We start from the raw sequence: 13,162 nt of genomic DNA on the forward strand, positions 1-13,162 counted from the left end.
TTGATTTACCAATATAGGCATTTGTACTTCTCAAGGTTCCCACCCGGAAAGTCTTCATAATTTCACTTTGAAATGTGTGTCACAGTCAACATTCTCTACTCCGCGATTTCAAAGTTTGGTAGGGTCGGAAGGGGTTAATCGCTTGACATTGCGAATCGCTTGTCATACGTGTTTTTTTGGCCCTATTATATACGTTCCGTCACATTAAAAGATATTAGCTCTACTAACCACATAAGTCACCAATAATGGACTGGAAAAATTAAAGCCGGTCAATGTGGTTTAGGCAATCAAATATTGAAAGCCCGAAAGACCTGTACATTTAGCCAAATGCAAGACGATTTATGTCGACTACTGTGGCCGAAGCAATCTGCTCTGTTCCAGCTAACTGTAGACAAGGGAAAGATCGCTCTCGCTGTTCAAAAAAGCTGGACAGGAACTGTAAGATCAACCTCTTGTGTCTCGAAGACCTCCTGTGCTGGCGCCGTCAGTACACTACGTGCTTCGAAATTTCCCGCTGCTGTGTTGCTTCACCAATCTTTGATTTGTCAACTTGTGGCGGTGCTGCCAGTGGAGACTAGTTTCACTAATACTGTCGCCGTCAATTATTTTTATCCGTACTAAAATTTATTTTCTGGCCAATAAGGGTAAGGCCCAGGAGACTTTGATTAGATATCTCTACTTTCCCTTATGCAGTTCCCTAGTCATAGTCATTTATTGAAGTATACTGTTTTCATGCAGATCGTGAGTGTATTGTCAGTCATTTGGAAATTTGGCTTCTACGTCAGGAAAGGGTTATCGAACTAATAGTAACAGAAAGAAATTGCATTGTCTGTAAGACGAAAACACACAAAACGAAATCAGGGTAACACCAACTTGAACATTGACAACTTAGACGTATTGACAGTAGTCTACTGAAATCCACTCTTGATTGAAAGAGAAAGCAAAATGATCCCGGCAGATTTCGCTTTAAACGATCTTGACGATATTGGGTTTCACGACCAACTACCTTCCGTCGAGGAATACAAGTCACGACAGCACCTGAATCTTTCCCGGCTTTCGACTTCTACCGAGTCCGCCTCTGGAGATCAACCTAATCTTCATGACCAATTGCCATCGGTCGAAGAATACAAAGCTAACGTAACTACAAACGGGGGGAAAGAATCCCAGAGGAGAAGCCGTACAAAGCTATTTCTACTTGTATTAACGCCGGTTGTTTTGGCAAGTATCCTGTTGGCAATCGGCGTATCTTTATTGCGGGACGACGATACTCCGGATCGTCAAAACTCTCTTGCTGCAACATCATCACCAATTGCTGAGATTCCCGAGGAGGATCTTCGCGTGTACAAGTTCGTTGACTATATTGTAAAACAAGGTTGGTCTGACCCGGATGATCTCGACACGCCTCAAAATCCCCAATGGGATGCCGCCGTGTGGCTGTCAAATTTTGATGGTGACTACACTGCTGAACCCGAAGATGTGGTGGACCTTCGTCAACGTTACGCTCTTGCCACGTTCTATTTTGCGACGAGTGGGCGGGAGTGGACGCGTGCATTGTATTGGCTTGAAAACACGCCAGTCTGTGAGTGGGCTCAGTCCCTCTCGGGAGAAGGAGACGAAACCATCACTGTTGGGGTTGGCTGCAAATGTAGACAGGGGGGTCCGTGCGATCCCGACACGGTTAAGCAATTATTTTTACCAGGAATTGGGCTTAAAGGAAGCATTCCTCGTGAGATTGGTCTATTGACGGATCTCGAAAAAATTGATCTTTATTCGAACGATCTTAATGCAGCAATTCCTGATGATATGCAATATCTTGAGAAACTCGGTAGTCTTGTGCTCTACGACAACTTACTTTCCGGCGAGATTCCGGAATGGATTGGCTCTCTATCCGATTTGGCTACGATCAATTTAGCCAAGAACAAATTTGAAGGTGGCGTACCGTCGAGTCTGTTTAACTTGACTAAGTTGATCACTCTTAACCTCGAGAACAATGACTTCCGCTTTCAACTTGATGACCTACAGCTTCAATCTAATCTTCAGGCTCTATTTCTTGGCGGCAACAATATTTATGGAAAGTTGACCGAGGAAAGGGTAGACATCTGGGAGGACATCGAAGTATTGGATCTAAGCAATAACCAGCTAACGGGTCCTCTTCCTTCGAATTTGTTTAATCAAGAGGCACTCATTATTTTGGACCTACACGGTAACAAGTTCACAGGTCACATCCCGGAGTTTGAAGATTCTCCTTTTTTGACTTTTTTGGCGCTTCAGGATAACGACCTCACTGGATCCATTCCGGCCAGCATAGGATTCGACCATTTATTACTACGTCATATTGATCTGTCTCAAAATATGTTGAACTCCACAATTCCAGACACAATCGGCTCGCTTAACGCTCTGGAGTATTTGTTTATTGCTTTGAACCCCTTTCTGGAACCTGCACCGGTGCCTTCCTTCTTGGGCGAGCTGACCAATCTTGTTGACGTGTCGTTTCAGGACAGTAACCGCGAAGGTCAGCTTCCGACAGAATTGGGTCTGTTAACAAACCTGGTACTTCTCGACTTGGCTGCCAACGAGATCGAGGGTGACATACCGGTTGAACTTGGCAATGCCGATAAACTACGTTTTCTCTTTCTGAACGAGAATCATCTTTCCGGCAATGTTCCTGGGTCTTTCGAGCAACTGACCGACTTGGTTGTTACCATGATTGACTCCAATGACTTGACGGGAAACGTCAATTCTTTATGTACGACAGAGCATTCTCGACTCGTGACTTACATAGCTGATTGCAGTGAGTTTGTTGCGGAAGACGGAATCGAGTGTGAATGCTGTGAATGTTGCAATGACGATGATCCAAATTGCAACGACGTCGAATGGTTCGGTGATCTAAACCCGGTGTGGGAAGACGAATACGTCCGAAAGCATTACGCGTTCGAGGAGAACCAGGTGATATATGCCAAACTGTCGTATCTTGACGAAACAGGCGAGGATGAAGATCAAGCTGTCGGCGATCTGGATGCAGACTTTGGGAATGGGAACGACTAGAGGAGCGCCATAGATACGGCGGGAAAATTCAAAAGGTGCTCTCGACTGCAAACATTGCGTATAGTATTCTGTGAATCAATTGACATTGGGATTTATAGGGTTTCACTAGTTTTTCTACATTAGAGTGCTAACTCTAGAGGGAGAGCGAGTACATATCATCTACAGACCTTCGCCAGCGAAAGCCTGTTCAAGGCCATTATGTAAATGGAGAATTGACTGTGAACCAGCACACGAACATTGCTGTGGCTCCTCTAGATAGAGTAAGCCATCCAAGAAAGCATTATCGAAGTGCCAGGCCTACCTTTGGCAGGGCTCGCAATACAAGGGCGGAACGCGCGAGATGACAACATTTTTTGTTTCACATTTGAAACCAAGGGCGATTGGCAGAATAGCGCGCTACAGTTTTGTCTACCGTTCCTGGATCCCCTGCCGGTTCAGTCTGCCTGACGCGAATGTGCATCCGAAGTCAATACGAAGCGCGACAACATAGGTCAGTCCTGCAACCTAAAGTCGGAGTATAAAATTGAGAACAAATACTTAGATAGCTGTACTCGATAATAATTAAAATACTATCTACGAAGCTGTATAGTGGGATACAAATTTTTCCAATCTATGACGTTTCCGGTGAACGAAGATTCCCGTTGGGATCCCGTAGCGTACCTTTTAGATAGGAACCGGCTTCCTCGAAACACATGATTGTCGGCGTCGGCGTGTGAAGGAATGTTCCTTTTCATACGAACAGACCGGTACGCCGAAGGAACGTGGACCAGTAGCCAGGACAAACTATTGCCCAACGTCTTTTTCCTCCTCTACGTGCGTTGCGTATATTTACCGTCGCCGGATTTTTCCCGAGTTTGTTCCGTCCGAGGAGCGGAGGCGCGAAATCCAGTAACCAGAGGTGCAAGAGCGGAGCAATCAACCGACCATTCATTGGTATTCTTGTTTCTTGCCAATAGTGTCCTTGATCGTCCTTTACACCCGCACCTCGCCATCCTCCACATCATGCTCGGTTCCGATCGATTCGCCTTCGAAACGCCCAACGTTATTGACCCGGGTGAGTTGCCTCCGTCCCGTCCTACCCGCGACCCGAACGACCACCGTGATCGCCGAGGCTCCGCGCATAGTCATACGTTGTCTACCTCGTCTCCTTCTTCGAGCACCGACTCGTCCGTCGAAAATGACGTCCTCCTCCCGGACGAGACCTATCGCCAAGTCCGCGCCTCGCCGGCACGTCTTTTGCAAAGTATTTCCGACCTCGAGCTGTGTCCGCAAACAGACGTGGATGGATACTACGGGGATGGTCACGATACAAGCGTACCCTATGATCCCTACGACGCCGAGTACGGCGAAAGTGGACGCAATCACACCTACAACGAGAGCTACAATCATCATCGCTCGTTCGCGAATCAGTCCTCGGCCTCCCTACCGACGGTGGAAGAGGCCCGCATGCACGCGTCAGCTCTGCTCGTAGATAAACGCAAGGGAGAATCTAAACCGCTCGCTCGTACAGTGCGAGTCGGTTCGTCTTCGTCACAACATCTCGTGCGCAAACGAATCCTAGCCTTGGCCAAAAGGTTTGGACTCGTCGCCGCGCTCATCGCTATTGGCATCATTTTATCCGTGGCGTTAGTTAGTGCTAGGAAACCCCAAAACGGCGAGGGAGCCAACGATGAAGTGGTAATGGACCGGAGGGAAAGTATTTTGGTCTTCTTGGGAGAAAATCGCTACTCGGACGTCGAGGCTATGCTGACTCCAGGTACACCACAGTATCGAGCCGTTGAGTGGATGGCCGAAGTCGATATGCTCCGCACCTCGGAAACCTACGCCGTTCTCTACAATCTTGACGGTACACCGCAGGAAGTCACGGACTTGTCCAATCGCTTTCTGCAACGCTACGTGCTCGTGCTATTCTACTTTGCTACACAGAGTAGCACGGGATGGGTGCAAACCTACAATTTCTTGATGCCCATGGACGAATGTGCCTGGAACGCACACGAACACGTGGCTGATTTCCAAGAGGAAAAGTACGACGTGGGAGTTTCCTGTAACAGCAATCTGCAAGTTAACCAAATTTTTCTGCCGCAAGCCAATCTGCAAGGATCCCTGCCCACCGAACTTGGACTCTTAACGTCGATTCGGTTCCTGGGCTTACCAAGGAATCGATTGAACGGTACGCTGCCGGAAACGATGAGCAACATGTGGAATTTATTGTACCTGGATTTGAACTACAATCTTTTAAGCGGTAATCTACCTATGTTTTTGGGTGACTTTCAATATCTCGAAGTCCTCGGATTATCCAATAATGAATGGTTCGGACCACTCCCGGCCAGCCTCGGTAGTCTGCAAAGCCTCAAAACGTTGGCGATTGACGACAACGTCTTTACAGGATCGATCGATTTTATCAATTACCTGCCTAATCTTGAATTCTTCTACGCTGACAGCAATTTATTGGGGGGATTAATTGACGATAATTTCTTGTCCGGCTCATCAAAACTAACGCAACTTGATCTGAGTGGCAACGAGTTTCGAAGCAGTAGTTTCCCCGCCCACTTACTTCAGCATCCCGCACTACAGATCTTGGACCTTAGTAACAACAGGTTAAGTGGGCCGTTACCAACACAAGCACTTGACAAGAACAACGTGTTGCAATTTTTGTCGCTGCGAGAAAATAACTTGAGCGGTCCTTTACAAGCCACCACTTCCGGTACCAACGTATCAGCATCTGCCACCCACGGATTGGGTACCTTACGGCGCCTTACTCACCTCGATTTGGCGCAAAATAGTCTGACTGGCGCGGTTCCTTACGACTGGCGGCATCTCCAGAACTTGTCTTACTTGAGCTTAAGCCAAAATTCGCTTACTCCGGCACCAATCCCCAACTTTTTGGACGAATTTACTAATTTGCGCGAATTGTCGCTGCAAGGTCTGAACATGACCTTAGGTATTCCTGGTTGGCTAGGTCGACTGTCCAATCTGGAGTTGCTGGACTTGAGTTTCAATGATTTGGAAGGCTCCATACCCAGAGACGTTTTTGATTTGCCTTCCTTGACGTACCTAATGCTCCATCGAAATCGACTAACAGGTAACATTCCTCCTGATCTTGTGGCAGCCGAAAAGCTCTTGGTAGTTACCTTACACAAGAACGAAATGAACGCGGATATGAATACGTTCTGTCGCGAGGCGATAAATATTGGTATTTTCGCCACCGACTGTGTGGATGATTCAAACTGCACGGAACCCTGCTGTATGGATTGTTGCGACGCTAATGACAATCTTTGTTACGAGGATGAATTGGCGGACTTTTTGAAAACGTTTGAGGGTATGTGGGAGTTTCAATATTCACGGGCTTCATACAGTATGGATCCGGTTATCCTAGCCGAATCCAACGTTACACAGTCCGCCACCAACTCTACTCCGTAATGAGCCTAGCTCAGCTATATTAGCTGTATTTATTGTCAATGGAGTGTATTGTTGATAGGTTATCGACGCTACGGATGGGTCCAGTCGTCTGTCTGTGTCAGGATTTCCTTCCAGTTCCGTGTCTCATCGAAAGCTTTCACAGACACAGACAAGATAGCAGCTACTGAAAGAAAATCAACCACGATTCCATCTATTTTATATGACCAAGTGTAAGAAGCGAATTCATTCGAAGCAACACCTTTGCACATCGCAACCGAAGAAGAGTTTTTCTGTTCAATATCATTTACACATCTGAAAGATGCGGAGGTTGTCTGTTTCTACCTTGCTGGGATGGTTTCTGCCGAGTCCAATAACTGTTCTGGGAGCTTCTGCGGAATCTGCTGTGCTGCTGGCACCAAATCTTCCCATGGGAGATATCAATGTGGTAGTGCTGACTGATGTACATTCTTGGGTCGGAGGTCACGACGCCAAAGAACCTAATCTAGATGCAGACTATGGCGATGTCCTATCCTTCTACGAACGACTAAAAGCCTACTGTGATCTTATCAAGAAAGATTTGTTCTTTGTCGTAAATGGCGACTGGATCGACGGAACCGGAATTGCGACAAACGGTGATCCGTCGTTTCTGATTCCGCTTTTGGAAAAAATGCCATGGGATGCTGTCAATATTGGTAACCACGAATTGTACAAACGGGAAGTTATTGAGTACATGACCCAGCCTGGAGGCTTTGTGGAATGGTGGGGCGACCGCTACTTAAGCAGCAACATTGACTTGACGTCAAGTATGAGGCCTATTGGCAGCCAGTACCATATTTTGCAAGGTCACAACTCTTCAGTGCTAACTTTTGGTTTTCTGTTCAACATGAAAGACAACGATGCGATGGTGACGGTGCACGAAGTCGCGACTGTCGTACAGCAAGATTGGTTTAGGAACACATTATTGGAAGAAGTCTATGACGCCATTCTGGTGCTTGCGCATATGGATGTCAAGGACGACCTTGTACAGGTCATTAAAGATGCCATTCGACTTCAGGTCGGGGCCAATGTACCTATACAGTTCGTGACAGGTCATACACATCATCGGAGTAACTATCGTCCAGACAGTTCCAGTCATTCCGTCGAAGCCGGAAGGTATTTAGATACAGTGGGGTTTGTTTCCTTTCCCAAGGCGTCGACGCTTTTGTCGGAGCTAGCCAACGGGAACGGGAATGCATCGGATTTGTTCCAACATGTATTTCTAGACGCCAATGTAGAAACGCTGATGAAAACACTGGCAGTGACGCTTCTGCAAACGGCCAATGGGCACGCCTTGTCCAAATTTATCGCTCGTACCCGAAGCGAACTTGGTTTGAATAATGTCATTGGATGCGCGGCCCAAAGCTACTTCATAGATCGATCATTGGACGACGAGAACTCCCTTTGGAGGCTTTTTCGCGACAAGTTAGTGCCAAAGGGGTACAGTGGTGACGAAGTTTTCCTTTTGGGAAAAGGTGGCTGGCGATACGATGTGTTGCAGGGAAATGTTACAGTTGATAATGTGCTGGCTATTTCTCCTTTCAATGAATCTCTTCTGGTTTGGAAAGGGGTGCCATCTGCGACCATTGCGAAACTGGTAGACACGCTCAACGCCTTTCCTGACCAAGCCTTTTTGCATGATCTACCTAATTATATCCTTGCCCCAGCTCGAAATTTTTCAGCCGTCAATGAAACCTACGATTTGATTACGGACCAGTTTGAAGTATCGTTGATGCAACAGCAGATGGGTATCATTGACCAAAGTACAGCAGATATCACGCCGGTTCCCATGCAACCAGCCACTACTACGACTTCGGTCTGGATTAAGTTTTTTCAATCTGAGAATGAGTGTCATAGTAACTCCCATGGAGCTGGGAATGAGAGACCTATGGAAATGCCCCCGAGTACGGGTGCTGATGCAAAATCAAAACAGAATGATGATGAAACCGATCATCAATTCGACAACGTCCGGCTTGTATTCGTAAGCGTTGCCGTTGCAGCAGTTTTTCTTTTCAGCATAATCAACGTTCGTCAGCGGGATCGAAGATGGCGTATGGTGACCGAAGCTAAACGCCAATTAACTCTTCAAGCTCTCCGAGATTACGAAGATGAGGAAGGACAGTTCGTGTAGTTCTCCTTAGATGCTGTAGTGGCTTGTACTTGAACAAAGCTTTGTGCCGTGTACTTATAATCTGTTATCTTTATATAACCTGTTTCAGCGCGAGTCATATTTGAAAGGGCAAATACTCTTAGTAGCTCGTCACTTTTGAAGTGTTTTGGACCTGTCTGGAAGCCATAGCAAAGTCAAATCCCGGTAGCCAGGGAGTGATGACTGTAAATTGAAAATTATGTGACTACGAACCTTGTGGTCAACATGGCTTCAGAAATACTTTTGAGGCCTATCTGTAAGTCTTGCTAGTCAAAAGCCGTATCGAAAGCAATGAGCAGAACAAAAGTACTCTCGGATATTATCCAATTTGATTTGGATGAATGACGGGTGAAGGTCTATAGAAGTGTACATCTTGCAAATAGGCTCTTTGTAGTACTAGAGAGGTGAAACATGATTCGCTGACTGTCGTTTTGTTTTTGAGATGCTCTCGTAACAAATCCATGTTTGCGCAGGATAGGGAAGAAGTGGTCGTAAAACGGGTAGAAATTTGGACAACTTTTGTGTTGCAATGACTACACAGAGTTGTTAGCGCTACTTAGCGAAGCTAATGATCGCCCAAGCGGTCAATAAAAAAGCAAAAGTAGTCAAGAAGAAAATCGAATCCAAAGCCCGATAAAATTTGTTTCTCTTTTGTGGGAGTCGCGCTGTCTTGACATTGTGGGCCACAAGTTCCAATCGCTCTGTCACATAGCCGTGCTCGGCCAACCTGAGAGCCAAGTTATCGATTGTCTGAAGAAACTGGAGCGCTGCGAAATTCAAAAACATTGGAAGCACGGCAGTTGCTTTTATCAAAATGACAAAATTGACCAACAAGCTGTACACACCGTCGATCCCTCGAGCTAAGTTCGCGGCGTGAAACTTCCATTTTCGGGCACCAGGGTTCGCTAGTGTCAGACTGTCTTCGAATTTTACGTTTGCAATTAGGTAGTAAGTTGCAATCAGGTCCTCTTGCATAGCAACGGCTATCGGTAACATGAGGAACTGCGCCGCGAGCACTTTTGGGTCGGTGATTTCGGAAGACTCTTCGTCCAATGCATCAATTACCAGGAACGTGTACAGTGTCAGCTTTAAAAAGAATACGTACGCTGCGTAAAAGAACGCCTGCCCCCCTATATTCGACAAGAAAAACATATTATAGACATCGTCGTGAATTTCAACGTAGTCGTCATCGAGCGTTGTCGCATTGCTCGTTGGACTTGTTTCACGAATGGACTTTGGGGCAGGGGCACCATCATCATCCACGTTTTGCAACGAGGCTTGTGGATTCATGCTTCGTACGCTGACTTTTGTTTTAGAATATAAAGAAAGGCTTGGCCGGCAAATCAATCATGAGATTTGAATGACGCACTGTAGGATTGCCGCTCTCTGTAAAATTTTCCTTTTGCATGAGTTACTGGTGAGGAAGAAAGGTATCCGGTCATGCACACATTATTTTGTGATTGAGAGGTTCTTTTAGATGTGGGTCACAATGAGTGGATTGGACCAGAAATCTGTCGGGCTAACGGTAAATACCTAATACATAATCCCTCAAATATCTTCGAGAACAGTACCGATTTTGAAAATCAGAAAGCCTAAACCCTAGCATATCCGTTTTCTGTTTCTGCGACACGAGCTCCCATTGGAAATAGAAATATGCAACGATTTGGATTACCAGTACGGTCGGTACATTCACACATTGCTTTTGTCGTCCGTTGAAGAGAAGAAACGACCGCGCCGACAATGGCGAAACAATTTTTTCGAATCCATGAGTACCTGTTTTTTCTTGCAGCCCTTTTGTGTCATGTAGCGTGTAAAGAGGTACCCATGCAAAAGGCGATACCGCCTAAGATGGATCCGATTCCGTAAGTTACGAGTAAATGCAAGCTCGCAAATATCTTTCCGTTGCGAGACGGCATCACCGTCTGATGAATGACCTTATTTTTTACGTATCCAGAACCCTACCTGAAATCACCCATCGTGTGTATTTCGACATATCGATTGATGGCAACGATGTAGGGCAAGTTGTATTTGGTCTCTTTGGCTCAATTGCTCCTAAAGCGGTTGAGAATTTTCATTCGTTGGCGGTATGTAGCAAGGGCTACGGAGCATTGACGGGTGAAAAATTATGCTATAAAGATGCGATATTTCATCGAATAATCCCTGATTTCGGAATCCAAGGAGGAGATTTCACACATCATGATGGTACAGGCGGCGAATCAATCTATGGTGGACGATTTGAGGACGAGTCTTTTATCGTTAAACACAATCGACCGTTCTTGTTGTCCATGAGCAATAAGGGTAAGAATACGAATGGCTCACAGTTTTTTATCAATACGGTGAAGACACAATGGCTTGACGGAAAGAACGTTGTATTCGGTATTGTACTGGAGGGGAAGGCAATCGTGCAAGAAATAGAGAAAACCGGTACATACGGTGGCATCCCCAGATCGGTCGTGAGGATTAACGCGTGTGGAGAGTCGCCATTAAAACCGGAAGATAGGGAAGTTCACTACTAACAACACGAAGTAAATTTGTTTTCATGATGTAAACAAATTTACCATGAGTGAGCGTCACATAGTGACTAGTACTATATAGTGTGGTGTAAGCCGCAGCTTTGTTTCGACACACAATTTCTCTTACTTTTTCAGATTACTTTGCTACGCCAAGCAGAATCTGTTGCTAAAAGCCCCAAGGACAGCACAAGAACGGACAACGATCAGTTGACGAACCTGTACGTACGGACCAATTCCGCTAGAGAAGATCCGCGACATCGCTGGGCATCTCAGTGATTTCCGTCGTGTAAAACTGTTCAATATCACGCAAATAGCGGACATCTGCTTCCGTGAGAAAGTTAATAGCCACGCCCTTACGCCCGAAACGTCCCGAACGTCCGATACGATGGATGTAGTTTTCACGGTTGGTGGGGAGATCAAAGTTGATGACTAACGAGACCTGTTGAACATCAATACCACGCGCCAAAAGATCGGTAGTAATCAGCACACGGGAAGAACCGGAACGAAATTCACGCATAATAATGTCACGTTCACGCTGGTCCATGTCTCCATGCATGCACGAGACAGTGAAATCTCTCTTCTGCATTTCTTCTTGGAGCCAGTCAACCTTGCGCCGCGTATTGCAGTAGATAATCGCCTGGGTGATCGTCAGAGTCTCGTAAAGATCACAGAGGGTCTCAAGCTTCCAATCTTCCTTGTCGACTGAGATGTAAAACTGCTTGATACCTTCCAGAGTCAACTCGTCCTTCTTGACAAGGATACGAACTGGTTCACGCATAAAGCGCTCCGTGACCTCGAGCACATCCAAAGGCATGGTCGCTGAGAACAGACATACTTGCACCGTTTCGGGGAGGAACTTGAAAATATCATAGATCTGGTCCTTGAAACCACGCGAGAGCATTTCATCGGCCTCGTCCAAAAAAAACTGGCGAATACTGTCGAGTCGAAGTGCACGACGGTTGATCATGTCGAAGACGCGACCAGGAGTACCGACGACGACATGGACACCAGCCTGAAGCGTACGGATATCGTCACGAACGGCGGTACCTCCGACACAGGCGTGCACCTGAATGTCCATGTAGTCGCCTAAAGCCAGGACAACCTTTTGAATCTGCTGGGCCAACTCACGAGTGGGAGCCAAGATCAAAGCCTGACATTCGCGAAGCTTGGGGTCGAGCCTGGCTAGGGTGCCGATTGCAAAAGTAGCGGTTTTCCCCTGTTATTCAAAATGACAAAGGATGTGAAAAAATAAAGAAGAAACAACGAACGCTATTCAAACACAAACCGTCGACAAAGTCCAGAGAATCCCCTAAGGTCGGTTTTCAAGTATTAATTTCTCAGACACGTGGAGGGTGACTCTTTTCAGACTCGAAAGATGGTTATGGTTAAATCGTCATTCCTTGATTCATTCTCCTCTACATCGCAGCGTGCAATCTATTTGGAACAAACACAATTCAATACGTACCGTACCGGATTGGGCTTGGGCAATCAAATCCTTTGCAAGAATCGTCGGTTTGATAGCACGCTGCTGAATAGCAGATGGCTTTTCAAAACCGTAGGAAAAGATTCCACGAAGTAGTTCTTCCGGCAACTCCATGGCATCAAACGACTCGATGGTTTCGTCCCAATTGGAATCAAAATCGGCTTCGGTAAGGCCGCCGAGGCCTTCTTCTCCTAATTCCGCACCTGCATCGTTAGGAGGTTTATCGCTGTGGAAATAATGTCAAGCAAGCATGAGAAAGAGAAACCAGCGCGGCGAAATCAGCGCCAACTTCACGCGTCGTTTGTCGAAAGCCTCATAACCTTCCTCGTCCAAGAAACAATGAAGCGTTTCACTGTCAACTCAAATATTAAATATCTCTTAAGAAGCTCAATTCTACCAATGCTCATCTGTACTCGCATGCGCCTCCTATCTACCTATCAGCTATGCAATTACAGGCTACGTACTCGTATTGTTGCTCGTCGCTCATTGCTCGTTTATGTGTGTGAGATGCTTCGTGCTGCAGTTCGCTCCCTGGCG

At 46.3% G+C, this 13,162-nt stretch overlaps 6 protein-coding genes across 6 annotated transcripts; 4 read left to right on the forward strand and 2 right to left on the reverse strand.

Moving 5' to 3' along the window:
• Positions 1–1,662: 1,662 nt before the first annotated feature.
• PHATR_1389 (predicted protein) lies at positions 1,663–2,736 on the forward strand (the record flags this gene model as incomplete). The annotated part of the gene is made up of 2 exons (XM_002186073.1): positions 1,663–2,231; positions 2,304–2,736. Coding segments are annotated over 2 exons (1,002 nt in total), but the record flags the coding sequence as incomplete, so codon positions are not given.
• A 1,029-nt stretch (positions 2,737–3,765) lies between these two features.
• PHATR_44011 (predicted protein) lies at positions 3,766–6,465 on the forward strand (the record flags this gene model as incomplete). Its single annotated transcript, XM_002186074.1, has 1 exon — positions 3,766–6,465. One exon carries the CDS (start codon positions 3,766–3,768, stop codon positions 6,463–6,465), a length of 2,700 nt encoding a protein of 899 aa, XP_002186110.1.
• Positions 6,466–6,681: 216 nt separating this feature from the next.
• On the forward strand, positions 6,682–8,611 carry PHATR_44012 (predicted protein; the record flags this gene model as incomplete). Its single annotated transcript, XM_002186075.1, has 1 exon — positions 6,682–8,611. The coding sequence occupies exon 1, from the start codon at positions 6,764–6,766 to the stop codon at positions 8,609–8,611; it is 1,848 nt and encodes a 615-aa protein (XP_002186111.1). The 5' UTR covers positions 6,682–6,763.
• A 570-nt stretch (positions 8,612–9,181) lies between these two features.
• On the reverse strand, positions 9,182–9,919 carry PHATR_33360 (predicted protein; the record flags this gene model as incomplete). The annotated part of the gene is made up of 1 exon (XM_002186362.1): positions 9,182–9,919. The coding sequence occupies one exon, from the start codon at positions 9,917–9,919 to the stop codon at positions 9,182–9,184; it is 738 nt and encodes a 245-aa protein (XP_002186398.1).
• A 635-nt stretch (positions 9,920–10,554) lies between these two features.
• Positions 10,555–11,145, forward strand: PHATR_10571 (predicted protein; the record flags this gene model as incomplete). The annotated part of the gene is made up of 1 exon (XM_002186076.1): positions 10,555–11,145. The coding sequence occupies one exon, from the start codon at positions 10,555–10,557 to the stop codon at positions 11,143–11,145; it is 591 nt and encodes a 196-aa protein (XP_002186112.1).
• Positions 11,146–11,249: 104 nt separating this feature from the next.
• PHATR_25743 (predicted protein) lies at positions 11,250–13,135 on the reverse strand. The gene is made up of 3 exons (XM_002186363.1): positions 13,090–13,135; positions 12,608–12,851; positions 11,250–12,358 (listed from the first exon to the last, which is right to left on the reverse strand). Exons 1-3 carry the CDS (start codon positions 13,110–13,112, stop codon positions 11,381–11,383), a joined length of 1,245 nt encoding a protein of 414 aa, XP_002186399.1. The 5' UTR covers positions 13,113–13,135; the 3' UTR covers positions 11,250–11,380.
• Between the last annotated feature and the right edge of the window lie 27 nt (positions 13,136–13,162).

Source organism: Phaeodactylum tricornutum, chromosome 3 (genome assembly GCF_000150955.2).
Source record: "Phaeodactylum tricornutum CCAP 1055/1 chromosome 3, complete sequence".
NCBI classification, from domain to species: Eukaryota; Bacillariophyta; class Bacillariophyceae; order Surirellales; family Neidiaceae; genus Phaeodactylum; species Phaeodactylum tricornutum.

Excerpts from the sequence above, each read along its gene's own strand:
- PHATR_25743 (XM_002186363.1), bottom strand. The coding sequence starts at position 13,112 with ATGAGCGACGAGCAACAATACGA. Across the intron at positions 12,852-13,089 it reads AGCGACGAGCAACAATACGA|CGATAAACCTCCTAACGATG; the intron begins GTACGTAGCCTG and ends TTATTTCCACAG. Across the intron at positions 12,359-12,607 it reads CCCAAGCCCAATCCGGTACG|GGGAAAACCGCTACTTTTGC; the intron begins GTACGTATTGAA and ends TTTGAATAACAG.